Genomic DNA, 13,438 nt, shown 5'->3' on the forward strand with positions numbered 1-13,438 from the left:
TTAAAGAACATGCGTCAATTTATATGAAATCATATATGAAAATTGATTTAATTACTCATTTTTAAGAACATAAATAATAACTTCATAATATCCATGTTGTGCTCAAGAAACACAAGGATTTACAAAGGCTCTTACTGGTGCCAGATAATAATCGGCTACTTCATGTCTACACTCATCTGTGGGCCCTACAAGGTCTTCCGTAACCTGGCACAACCACATTTATTCAACCTAATTGTCCAGTCTGCCTGGTTTACTAAGGCAAACAAACCCATTCTCACCACACATGAAAGATGCACTCCTGCCTCTATGTCCCTGCTAGGATTCTGCTTTCGTGGAATGTCCTTCCTCCCTTTAACACCCAGATTTGTTTCATAAAACTCAGAAATTTACACTTGCACTTGGAAAGAAGACAAGCTTAATATCTTTTCAAAGTCTTATCATTACTTCAGCCAACACAGAATTGCATTATTAAGAAAAAAAGAACAATTAAACCTCTAAAAGTATTAGAAGGTTTTAAAACTAAAATGTTTTGATTCTTGTAAAAACTGCAAAGGAGAATTAAAGCGTTCCATTTAGTTTTTGCTCTGAATATATATATACACACACACACACACACACACACACACACACACACACACACACATATATATATATATATATATATATATATAGAGAGAGAGAGAGAGAGAGAGAGAGAGAGACTAAGGGGGAAAAAAGAGGGAAGAAGCCACTGCTAGGACCAGACAGTAACTGTAAATAGATGTTTAAAAAATAATTCTTCAATCATAATTTCCTTCTCTATCAAGTGAAATTCTGAAGGATTTAAGAAACCATGGCTTAGAAGGGAAGCACTAGGTACGTAAGCACACAGCTCATGAGTGTTCCTATAAAGGAGTTCCACTTTGTATGTACACCGAGTTAATACAAACAAAACAGTGCATGTTCATAAAGAAGCACTAATGGTAATTTTTTAAGATTAACAGGAAGGAACACAAAACAGAATAAAAAGAACGGTAAGTATCCTCATATCCAAATGTCATAGGTAGGTACCAGACTTTGATCATTTAACCCAATATCAGATCATTTGTAAACACTTGAGGGGAAGAAACAAATTAGGTAAACTTAATCTATGTTCATCTTGAAAAATATGAGTGAAATAGAAAATTATGAATACTTTCATTTGCTGTTGCTGGGACATAATTTTATTTTTCTTTGCATTTATCATGACTATATCAGAAGACAAAGCTTGGAAAGAAACAGCAAAAGAGGAAAATCTCAAAGGTTCTACTGAAGAAATGACCTTGAGGTTTGTGGGTCTAGGTGCGATATAGTAAACTCATCTAGTCTTTTCTCTCACCAGTGCATGGAGCATCTACTTGAGGACTTTGAAAAGCAAATAGTTTACAAATTGGAATGAAATGCCAGAATTTGAAGTATCAGCAAACAGGTGGTGAATTTACTTCTTCTTTTCCTCTGGTATTTATCAGCTTGAATGCAACACTGCTTGAAGTGAGTGTCAACACTAAGGGAGAGAGCTCTAGAGATGCCATCAAGCTCTAGCACCGAGTACAAATATCCCTCATTCTTTCTTCTATCTATTCTTTCAAGTTTCATGCCTCAACCCTTGAGCAATCCCACAGACAGTGGTGGCAGAGACAGAAATGGGAATCAATAGGTGGCTAAATTTTTAGGGAGGAAAATCATCTTCTCCAATTAGTAGTAAGCTGTGATCAGTAAGGCAGTAGGGTGGACGTAGTCCCCTACCTTCCCTCACCCCCTTTCTGCCCTCCTATTGTTTGCTGGGCTGCAAATGTGCACAACTGCTAAAGTGCACAGGATGCACCAGGTACCAAAGTGCCAGTTTTGGTTCCTAGGACCTGAAGGGGAGCCCTAGGGAAGTAGCGAGAATCAGGGAGATCACAAGAAGGAAGAAGCTCAAACAACTACACAGTTGTTTATGAACTTCTGGGCTCACCCTCATGGATCTGATCCTATTCAGAACACCAAAGACTCTGAGAACTGACTAACAGAGAGAAGACAGACCACATGCAAGACTGTCAACTGGGAGGTAGGCGAGCAGGACGGATCCCAAAAGCACTGCAAAGGCTTTGAAACAGAACTGGTACTGGAACCACAGCCTATCGACACCAAGTTGGAAGTTGGGGTCTCAATCTACCCAGACCAACTGCCTGCCAAAACAAAAATAACTACATTTTTCCACAGAATTTAAGATCCAGAAATTCACAACATAATATTCAAAAACTCAAGAATATAATCCAAAGTTATGTGACATACAAAGAAACAAGAATGTCCCAACTCTCAAAAAAAGACAATCAGCAGAACCCAAGCTTAAAATAACATGTATATTATGTCAGTTTCTATGGGTCAACCAGTTTCCTTCATTATAACTGATGGCACATTTTCATGTAATAGCTCACCTCATATATGATATGTCATCTTCTAAGTCAAGATTTCTCTTTTTTAATTCTTCCAACTCTTTCTCAGACTCCAAAACTCGCACTCCCATAACCTGATTAACAGTCATGCCAGTTGTTTTTAGTTTCCTCTGTAAAGTAAGTTTCTCTTTATCAGCTCTGTGGGATTTAACAAAGAAGCACGAAAATACACCATTCACTGTTTGGCTTGTTCAGTTTCTTAAAGTGCAGGTTACTCATTGCAAGACCAATGTATAAAAAACAGATTATTCTGCATTGGTTATGAGCTAACTTATTTTAAAGTTAAAGGAACTCCATTTATAAATTGTTAAAATATATTTAAAACACATTTTAAAGAAAGAAAATAAAAAGTAAAACATAGATAAGTTATAATTAAAACTAAAGAATTTCTTATATTATCAACTATAATAAAACTATATAACTTCCAGGTCAATTAAAGACTTTACACATAATTAATTAGGTTCATATTAAACTCACTTGGCAAAAAGATCCTTCAACGTATTCAACTGCTTTGTTAGAATATAGATTTCTCCCTCTTTCTCTTTTAACTTGTTTCGAATTCCTTCTATCTTGCTTTGCCATTTTTTACCTTCTTCCCATCTAATTAATTCTTCTCTAGCACTCTGCGAAAAATAATAGAGAAAAAAATTACCTATATTGTTTTTAACTTCATTTTAACAATTTTCAATTATAGTTTACTACATAAATGGTAAAACAGTACTTCCTAGAAAATAAGTAAATAGGTCCTAACTGCTACAATTTTTAGGCCTGCCAATCTATTAGCAAAAATGACCTTCACTTTAAGTATTCTGTATTTTCTAACTTGACAAACACATTTCTAGGGAACAGTCTGAACCAATGCTAACACCCTTAAGTCTTTACATGAAGATTCCGATGGAGATGACCATGGGTACGGTAAATAAACCTGCAACAAAGAACCCACAATATATGTATAAACGACCAACCCAATTCTGTCATCCCACAGCAATAGCCTAGTACAGGGCCCCTTTAAATCTTCAGCACACATTACTTTTCATATCAAACAAATATTTATTAGTCATGTCCCAGGTACTACTTTAGGCACTAAGAATAGGAAAAAAAACAAAAAAATATATATCTATCTTCCTGAATACTAGAGTCCAGTTTATGTTGTTTAAGTGGATGGATTAGGGAAAGGAAGCAAAATATAAAAAAAAAAAAAGAAAAGAAGTATTGTGGTTATGTTAATATGATAAGTACTAAAAAGGGGGTAGGAGACAGGGAAGGAATTCGAGCCTTTCTAGGGATAGGTGTGATGGCTTGTTACAACAGACACGGCGATCAGGAAAGTGCAGAACAGCCCACGTACTGGACATTCACATAGGTAAAAAGTATGCTCACAAATGTCTGAGCTAAGAATTTACATCTTCATTCTACCAGGCAATTTTTAATGATTTTACTGTGCACTAAATTTTCTAGGAATATAACAGCTGTATAAAAGAAAAATCTGTAGAAATCATTTTGTTGAGAATTATAACAATTGTTTACCATTTTAGAAATGATGTGCCATATTCCACTTGACCATTGCATATGATGTTGGCAGTAGATCTTTAGTATATGGCCTCTATATGTTGTGGTATGTTCCATCTATTCCCACTTTGCTGAGTGTTTTTATCATAAATGGGTGCTGGATTTTAGCCAATGCTTTTTCTGCTTCTATTGATATGATCATGTGATTTTTTGTCTTTTATTTTGTTTGTCATGTATCACCTTTATTGATTTGCAAATATTGTACCATCCTTGAATCCCTGGAATAAATCCCACTTGATCATGGTGTATGATCTTTTTTGTGTATTGCTGAATCTGGTTTGGTAGCATTTTGTTGAGGATTTTTGTATCTATGTTCGTCAGAGGTACTATCCTGTAATTTTCTTTCTTTGTTGTACCTTCACCTGGTTTTGGGATTAGGATAATACTGGCCTCATTAAAAGAGTTTGGGAGTCTTCCCTCTTCTTGAATTTCTTGGAACAGTTTGTGAAGGATCACTGTTAGTTCTTCTTTGAATACTTGGTAAAACTTGCCTATGATGCCATTTGTCCAGGGATTTTTTGTGTTGGTAGTTTTTTGATTACTGCTTCAATTTCTCTAATAGTTATTGGTCTATTCTGCTTCTTGCTGATTCAGTTTTGGAAGATTATATGTTTCTAGAAATTTACCCATTTTACCCAGAAATTTACATGGAACCAAAACTGACCTCAAATAGCTACAGCAATCTTGAGATAAAAGAACAAAGATCACAATACCTGATATCACACTATACTACAAGGCCACTGTAATTAAAACAGCCTGGTACTGGTGTAAAAACAGACACACAGATCTGTAGAAAAGAATAGAGAGCCCAGAAATAAACCCATATCTACATGGTCAATTAATATTTAACAAACAGGACACAGGCCCACAATGGAGTAAAAAGAGCCTCTTCAACAAATGGTGCTGGGAGAACTGGACTGGTATGCACAAAATAATGAAACTAGAGCACCAACTTATACCATACACCAGAATAAGCTCAAAATTGATAAAATACATAAATATAAGTTGTGATACCATAAAAGTCCTAGAAGAAAACATAAGCAATAAAATTTCAGATATCCTATATAGCAATATTTTTGATGCTATATCTCCTAGGGCAAGAGAAATAATGAAAAAAATAACAAATGGTACTATATGAAATTTAAAAGCCGCTGCATGGCTAAAGAAACCATCATCAAAACAAAAAGAACACCGACTGTATGGAAGAATATATTTGCCAATGATACATCAGACAAGGATTCGACCTCCAAAATATATAAAGAACTCATATGACGTAACACCAGGAAGACAAATAATCGAATTAAAAATGGGCAGAGGGCCTGAATTAACACTTCTCCAAGGAGGACATACAAATAACCCACAAACATATGAAAAGATGCTCAACATCACTAGCCATCAAAGAGATGGAAATTAAAACCTCAATGAGATACCACTTCACACATATCAGAATGGCCATCATCAATAAATCACCAAACAAGTGCTAGCACAGATGTGGAGAAAAGGGAACCCTGTGCACTGCTGGTGGGAATGCAGACTGGTGCAGGCACTCTGAAAAGCAGTGTGGAATTTCCTTAACAAACTAAAAAAGGCCTTTTGACCCAGTAGTTCCACTGCTGAGAATATACCCTAAGAAGCCCAAACTCTCAATTTAAAAGACCTTATGCACCCTGAGGTTCACTGCAGTGGTATTTATAATACCCAAATGTTAGAAACAACCTAAGTGCCCATCAGTAGATGAGTAGATCAAAAAACTATGGTACATTTACACAATGGAATACTGCGCAGCAGAAAAAAGGATTTCCTATCCTTTTTGATGGCATGGACAGAACTGGAGACTATTACGCTAAGTAAAGTAAGGCAATCGGTGAAAGACAAATACCACATGATCTCACTCATAAGAGGAATCTAATGAACAAAACAAACTAATGAGCAAATAGAACCAGAGACATGGAGATAGTGAACTGAGAGCTGCCAGAGGAAAGGGAGCTGGGGGAATGGTGGAAAGGACTAGTCAAAGAACATGTACGAGTGGCCCCCGGACATGGACAACAGTGTGGGGATGGACTGTGGGAGCAGGGAAAGGGCAAAGGAGGAAAAATTGGGACAGCTGTAATGAAATAATCAAGAATAAAAAAAGAATGTTTGGACTGAAAGGGTTGAAACCACAACTTTAAGTCAAATATTCAGTTTATTTGGAACGCCCGACTCAGACAGTGCCCTCTCAAAACTAACTTTTCTGCTACTCACTTAGTTTTTACCTTTTTTATTTAGTTAAGCTCACAAGTATCCTTTTCAAAAATGCAAAAAATTCACTAAGTATTTGATAGTCATTAACTTTTTTTCTGAAATATCACAAGAAATTTTGTATACTTCCAGAAACAGAAATATTAGTTGGGGGCATAAGGTAAGTAAAATCTTCTGCGGCACATAGTACTTTCTAGGCACCGGGCAGTTCTATACCATCTGACATCACCTTTTAAGTAAGACTTAGGAAAGAAAAGCCAAAATAACTTAAAAATGAACAATAACAACAACAACAAAATACCAAAGGCAAATGTCACCAACGGTCTGTTCTGGACTTGGGGAGAAAAAGTGAAAAGAGAGGATGGGAAGAGAGGTTCTCTTTTTGTATTTCCTGTGCTAACAGCCTCTGAGGCATTGATTTTGGAATAATTTATTGTGTTTTAAATTCTTCATTCTTTCAATAAACACTGAGCATCTACTATGTGCCAGGGACTGTTCTGGGTGTTAAGGATGCAACAATAAACCAAACAGGCAAAGCTTCTGCCATCAAAGCTTGCAGACAAAAAGATGAACAAATGACTAAGTAACTCCTTAGTCTGTCAGACAGTAGTACCGTATTTTTCAGACCATAAGACGCATCTAGGTTTTTGAGGAAAATAGGAAAAAAAATTGAAGCAACAAATGTGGTAAAATAGTAAATAACATAAATAATGTAATATTTCACCAATGTAAATGTAAACAGAACTCAACAGATGCATTAACAACCATTATTCCTCCCAAATTGGGGTGGGTGCGTCTTGTAGTCTGAAAAGTACATCAGGTGCTAAGGAGAAAGGTAAAGCAGCACGGGAAAAACTGGACTGTGAGGAATGGGTGGGTTTGTTATAAAGATGGGCTTCAAACTTTGTCTCCAGAGAAAAAGGTGCTGAAATTTCAGTATGAAAGGATTCTTTGATTATAAAAACATTCAGGAATTAGAAATGCCCAGCACTGTGTAATCTGAAAAAACATTCTACCTGGATTCTTAGATATACATTTAATGTAAGTGTAACTTTCTGTTCTCTCTTTTTCTAGTTAGTAATAATGTACATGGGGATAAGCTTCTTGATGGCTTACAGAAGACTTTAACATATTATTTCATTGTCAACATAATCCTGAGACACTGTCAATGCAAACAGTATTTTCTATTTTAAAGAAAAATAAGCTAAATACAGAGGTTAGGAATCCAGGAAAAGCCACAAAGCTATGGAGGTATTCTGATAAGAATCAGGTGAGGAACTGGTATCCAAGAATTAGTTTATACCTTTGCTCAAATAGGGAGACAGAGAAGAGAGCTATCTAGAAAAGTAAGGACATTTTGATTTGCATTTTTCAACAACAAAGCTTCTGACAGCAAGTATGTTGTGGTTCTGTATATATAAATGTAAACATTTTAATCAAAATTATACTAACATTGATAAATTTTAATTAAATATATTTCTGTAACATACTCTGTTAAAACATTTAGTTCCATTACCTATTTATTTCTATACAGAATTGATAAAGATATGTAATTTCCTTTTTTCATGTTATTCAATTAATTTATAGATATTGAATATTTAAAAAATATATTTTACTTATTTATTTTTAGAGGAAGGGGTAGGGAAGGAATGAGAATGGGAGAGAAATATCAATATGTAGTTGGCTCTCATGTGTTCCCTACTGGGGACCTGTAACCCAGGCTTGTGCCCTGACTGGGAATTGAACCAGCGACCTTTTGCTTCATAGGCCCGTGCTCAAATCACTGAACTACACCTGCCAGGGCTGAATGTTTTCTGTGTACACTTTTTCTTACCATACGTCCTCCACTGTGATTTTCTTCAGGGGCAAACATTATCAAGAGCACAAATATTTGCCAGGTCACTTCTGATGTTTTCAATGCTCCCAACAAGTTTATCACTTATACAAACTTAATTATACGTATTTTAGCAAATTTTAGTTTCCTCTTGGGTTTATTATTTCTATCAATAATTTGGTTATCAAGTAGTTTACTATTTAACTTACAAGGGAATTTTAAGCAATTTTTCTCAAATTATAGGATCAATTTATTGAGTGGGTTGGTTATTTTAATATTACTATACATAGTGAACATATTCCATGGCACATTGTTTACTCTGAAATAACCAACAGTCCAGACTACTGAAAGACAAAAGAACACATGTGAGTTAAAGCAGAAGACTATAAATGCTCAGCTTTTTTTCCCCAAAGGACAAATCACCAAAGGATAAACAATTACATTGGAAGAAGTGATAAATACAGTGATAAAAAATGCAAGGTGTGAAGACATTTTGGAGGCATCATAATATCAGGAAGGTAACATGGACATGATGTAGTAATTTCCAAATGAGAGCTACATTATAGGCACCTCCCCAGGTTCCCTTGTAAATTCCTACAGAATGGAAACTTATCTTAGACTCTGTGTTATTCAGTATCATTTACAGTATGTGTTAGGTCCTCAGATTAATACAGTATATTAGCTATTCATCAATTACCTATTTAACTCCATCTCAGCACCTCTAACACATCAGTGTGTTTCTTTACATACCTTTTCTTTCACAGGCTTCATTTCTACCTCATCCGCTTTTCTTTCTAGTTGGCTTTCTAGCTTTTTAATTTTCTTTTGGAGTTCTTCAATTAAACTTTGTTTATTATCAATCAGAGTTTTGCCCTGAAAAATAAGATGCATTTTAACATTTTATAAGTAAAATGTATCAAACAAAATACACAGCAAATATTTCAACTCTAAAAAATTCCTGAAACCATGGTTTAACATCCTTTCTAAATGACACTGAATATAACAATGTACCTGTTCCTGCACTGTCCTGAGATATAATGCTCTGAAATTACCATACAGTGCAGGTCACTGAAAGGGTTCAGCTAAATTAACCAAGGTGAGATGCAAGCTCATTCCAGCAAATATTATATATAAAATTAAAAAGTTGCAATCAACTGTCACCTATACATCATAAATCAAAGACATCATCACAACTAAATATAAAAGTACCTGTAATCCACTGGTTAGTCTTTTTATTTGCCTTTTCAGTTCATCATTCTCTTGATCAATTCCACCTTTCTCTCTAAGCATTTTATTATAGGCTTTTTGTGTTTTTTGTAGTTCATTAGTTAAGTCACTCAAATTATCAGTTAGTGAATTTTCTCTGTTTTTACTTGTTTTAAGAGCTTCTTTCAACTTTAAAAGGTTTTCATTTAAATCTTCAATTTGTGACTAATGTAAGAAAAAGAAAGGTTTAATTCTTGAATCTTCACCAAATATCAATGATAAAAACAATAAAATATGAAAGTCTACCATTAAGACTTAAGAAGAAAGTCTTATTCTAAATGTTGAAATACACATAGGAAAAAACCCCTACAAACTACACATGTTTTTCTATCTTCATTTCCAGTGACCCAAGGCTACTTTGAGGAAATAAAACAAAACATGAAGAAACAGTCTAAAGCGATTCATCACCGACAAACACCTAGAACCACACGTTTCTAGGCATTATCAAATAAGCAAATGTTTCATTGTAGCTAATTTAATTAAAGAAACAAGCATATATCAATGTGCACAGCAGTGTTTTAAGCACTACAAAACATAAGAGTAAAATAAACAAAATCTATGACGTGAAGCAGTTTCTAACCCACTTTGTAAAGACAAGACATGAAAAAGTAACTCATAATACTAGACATTATACAGAAGAAAGTGTATACAGAAAGGAGTTTCTAGCTGTATTGTATAGTAACAGTGATGGAAATGCTGGTACTTAAAATACGTTGTGTTGAATAAGTTACAAGTCAAAATATCATTAATAACAATAACAGGAAATTAGAACTTAGTATTATCATGCAGTAAATTTTCCTGAAGAAGTCAGAAAAGGCTTCAAGAAAGGTGTTGAAGAAGACTCAACAAAAGGTTATTCCTGCAAATATACTTATTAATGGATTTTTACTGTCACCTACACTCACAGTCTTGAGAGATGCAATGGAAGATTTTTATAATCTGAGTAAAATGCAGTCCTTATATAGTTTAATGGTGGTGAAGTACATATATATATAAACCAAGAGTACAAAGTTAAAGTTATAAACAAAACAACATATAAAAAGATTTCTAATTTTACTTCAATATAGTACATGAACTTTGCGTAAAGAAATTTGGAAATCACTATGAAATATATATATTACGGAAAAAAATTTAAATTTCTAAACCTAACGATCAAGTAAGAAAAGAATAAAATATTGCCAAAAAGTAATAAGTAACTTCAAAAACGAGGCTTCAAAGCCAGGCATCTCAATCAATTAAATGTCAAGGACTATGTGATATCCATACACGATTTCAGGGGGTAAAAAAAGGAAAGCTAATTAACTCATATTATAACTAGCAAAAACTAGATGGAAAATTCTGATATGGCAAATGAAATAAAAAATCTACACACTTATCTCATTTATTAGTAGAGAAGTAAAAATCATTTGTGAAATGTTTCTTAAATATAATTCTATTAGGAAGAATAGCTTAAAATGGCCTATTCATTATTAATTCCAAGGTAACCAGGGCATAAGTGCACTAAAGATACTTATTGTTCTAAAAAAGTGGGTTATCTTCCAATGGAATTATCAGGAATGTTTTTATATTAATGTATGTGTTCATATTTACTCTTAGCTCTTTAGTATGTCGGTCAACAATCTGTTGAACATTGAGATCCGCCTCCTTCTGAGAAGTTGCAGAAATAATACGTTCTTCAGCTGCTGCTGTCATTTCTGCCCGGAGTTCCAAAAGTGCTCGACTAAGTGCCTAAAAGATTCAATAGATATATAATTTTTTGAAAATGTGATATTTTATATCAATAATATGTAATACTTCTTTCAACAATTTGCCTAAAATACTATGTGCTTAATCAAACATTTTTCACAAACTACAAGACAACTTTTTCAAATGAATTTCCTTTAGTAATGGAACTGAATTCCTTCCAAATTGAGTATGAGAGTTCAAAATCTTGACAATGACAATTTTGGGAACCTGGCATTAAATTAGGCAATTTGTATTACAAAAACCAGGTATGTTTTGTTTTCAAACATCCAAGTTCAGATATTTATCTGAATTACTCAATACATATTTCCATATGAAATTAAATGAATTTAAGCACACTAGGAAAGTTATTAGACTAGAAAAGGCTTAAAATTTGTCAGTAAACTTCATGAGCTATCACAGAAAAACAACAACTTCTAAAACAATTAAGTGTATTAAATCGGATAAATTTAAAAAACTATTAAATCAGAAAATCCACTGACCTACTTTTTATGAAAGTACCTATGTGACCTTCTTCTTTAACTTTTCCTATTTACTGTTATATCTCCCCCTCTTAAGCCCAAAATTGTTCAAGATTATTTAGTTATTCAAATTGTTCAAAATAATCGTGCAGTAGCATAAAATCCCAGTAGGAAAAGAAATAATGGAATTAAGATTTCTTCATTATTTCTATATCCTACAGATAACACACCTCTCAGACTGATCACAACATAAAAAGATAAACTGGACTATATCTGTATTTACAAACACCATCAATAAGGCTGGTTAGAACAATTTTCTTAACAGATCCTGCTTAACAGAGATAAAATAAGGCTCATACTCTTTTCCTCCAAGAGATAGATACTAATCATCTTTAACAAGTCTAATCTAAAACCAACCTACCACATATATCTCCTGAGTATTAATAATTTTCTGTTGTTACTTACTTTCTGTTGTTTCTCTTTAAGGGCTAACTGGCTCTTTAACCTTTCCACTAGGTTTTTCATTGTTGTGGTTGGAGCTCTTGAATTTGCTTCTTTTTGAGCCTGAAGTTCAGATTTTAAACTCTGTGACTCATTTCGTGACTGGGCCAGAAGGCACCTTAAGTCCTCTAGTTCTGCTTTCACTTTTTTAATTTCATCTGCATGGTTTTCTTGGAGCCTAATATAAGCAAACATATGTATTTAATAGAGTAGTTGCTGTAATCAAAACTTTGATTGACACAAATTTTATATAAAGAGCAAATATTTAGTCCTAAAGTATTCTTACAACCTAAGTCTTGATTCAAATCCAAAAGAAATGAAATTCTTTATTCCACTTAACTACTCTTAAACTTAACATAAAATAAACTTTTTCTTTCTACTTTCTGTCTACTATTTTGGTAATGACTACATCAAGTAATTTTGTGGTCTAGACAAATAACACAGAAAATGAACAAAAAGCACTTAAATACTATGTGACCTGCACGATGTGACTCCTCTTCTCAGGGTTTCTAAAAAATGGCACTATTAACTATTTGACTGAATAAATCTTTGTTGGGGGCAAGGGGTGAGCAGTCCTATGCGTGAAAATGTTTAGCAGCATCCGTTGCTTCTACTCACTAGATGCCAGTGGCACCTCCCAGCTGTTACAATAGAAGAAGTCTCCAGACACTACCAATGTCCGCAAGGGGAGAGAACAGTATAATTACCTCAGTTGAGAACCACTGTCCTACACTGTCATGTTGCAAAAACAAAATGCGAACTCTCACAGAAATTATGTTATTATTAATTTGTTTATGGTTCCAAAGTCACTAGTATTATATCTATAACTAATATCTTGTATCTATAGATATGGAGGTAGATACAATCAGCAGACTTAATTCAGTTAATCCTATCATTTATTCATCACTAGTAAGTCAATATACTAAATTATACGTAGAACACTTTGTACTTAAACACTGCATATTAAAGTTAACAATGTGTAGAGTCAAACTGACCAATGAGAAGATTGTATTAAACTATAAACAAGTGCTAAACACGGAGACTTGTTGCTTATAGCAAAAAAATGTGTTACTTTAATCATCAAATTGGGAAAATGTAAGGTTTTACTAAGAAAAACACAAAGATCTATATGCATACTGGACCAAAAGGGGACACTAATAAATCTAACCATACGTAACTCCAGGTGATCTGATCATAAATTCCTAACTGAGGAATCGGTTCATGGTGCTCTCAGACTTACAACCTCTTTAGTAAAAGGTTTATCTTTGCCATAAGTGGGCCCTGTCCATTGTTTTTGCTCATCTAGGCTAACACACCTTTGAAATGCTCTTTTTCGGACTCCTGGAAGAGACAGCACATAATCC

The 13,438-nt window shown here is 34.1% G+C and overlaps 1 protein-coding gene across 2 annotated transcripts in view; it reads right to left on the reverse strand.

Moving 5' to 3' along the window:
• CEP290 (centrosomal protein 290) overlaps window positions 1-13,438 on the reverse strand; it is a 103,310-nt gene that overhangs the window by 30,494 nt on the left and 59,378 nt on the right. For both annotated transcript variants that reach the window (XM_037064636.1, XM_037064635.1), the window contains 6 exons: window positions 12,039-12,252; window positions 10,960-11,097; window positions 9,313-9,534; window positions 8,854-8,976; window positions 2,934-3,079; window positions 2,439-2,594 (listed from right to left, as the gene is read on the reverse strand). In XM_037064636.1, coding sequence (XP_036920531.1) covers window positions 2,439-2,594; window positions 2,934-3,079; window positions 8,854-8,976; window positions 9,313-9,534; window positions 10,960-11,097; window positions 12,039-12,252 — 999 coding nt within the window. The remainder of the gene's footprint in view (window positions 1-2,438; window positions 2,595-2,933; window positions 3,080-8,853; window positions 8,977-9,312; window positions 9,535-10,959; window positions 11,098-12,038; window positions 12,253-13,438) is intronic.

This window comes from Sturnira hondurensis, unplaced genomic scaffold (assembly GCF_014824575.4).
Source record: "Sturnira hondurensis isolate 20B ecotype Veracruz unplaced genomic scaffold, ASM1482457v3 Scaffold0015509, whole genome shotgun sequence".
NCBI classification, from domain to species: Eukaryota; Metazoa; Chordata; class Mammalia; order Chiroptera; family Phyllostomidae; genus Sturnira; species Sturnira hondurensis.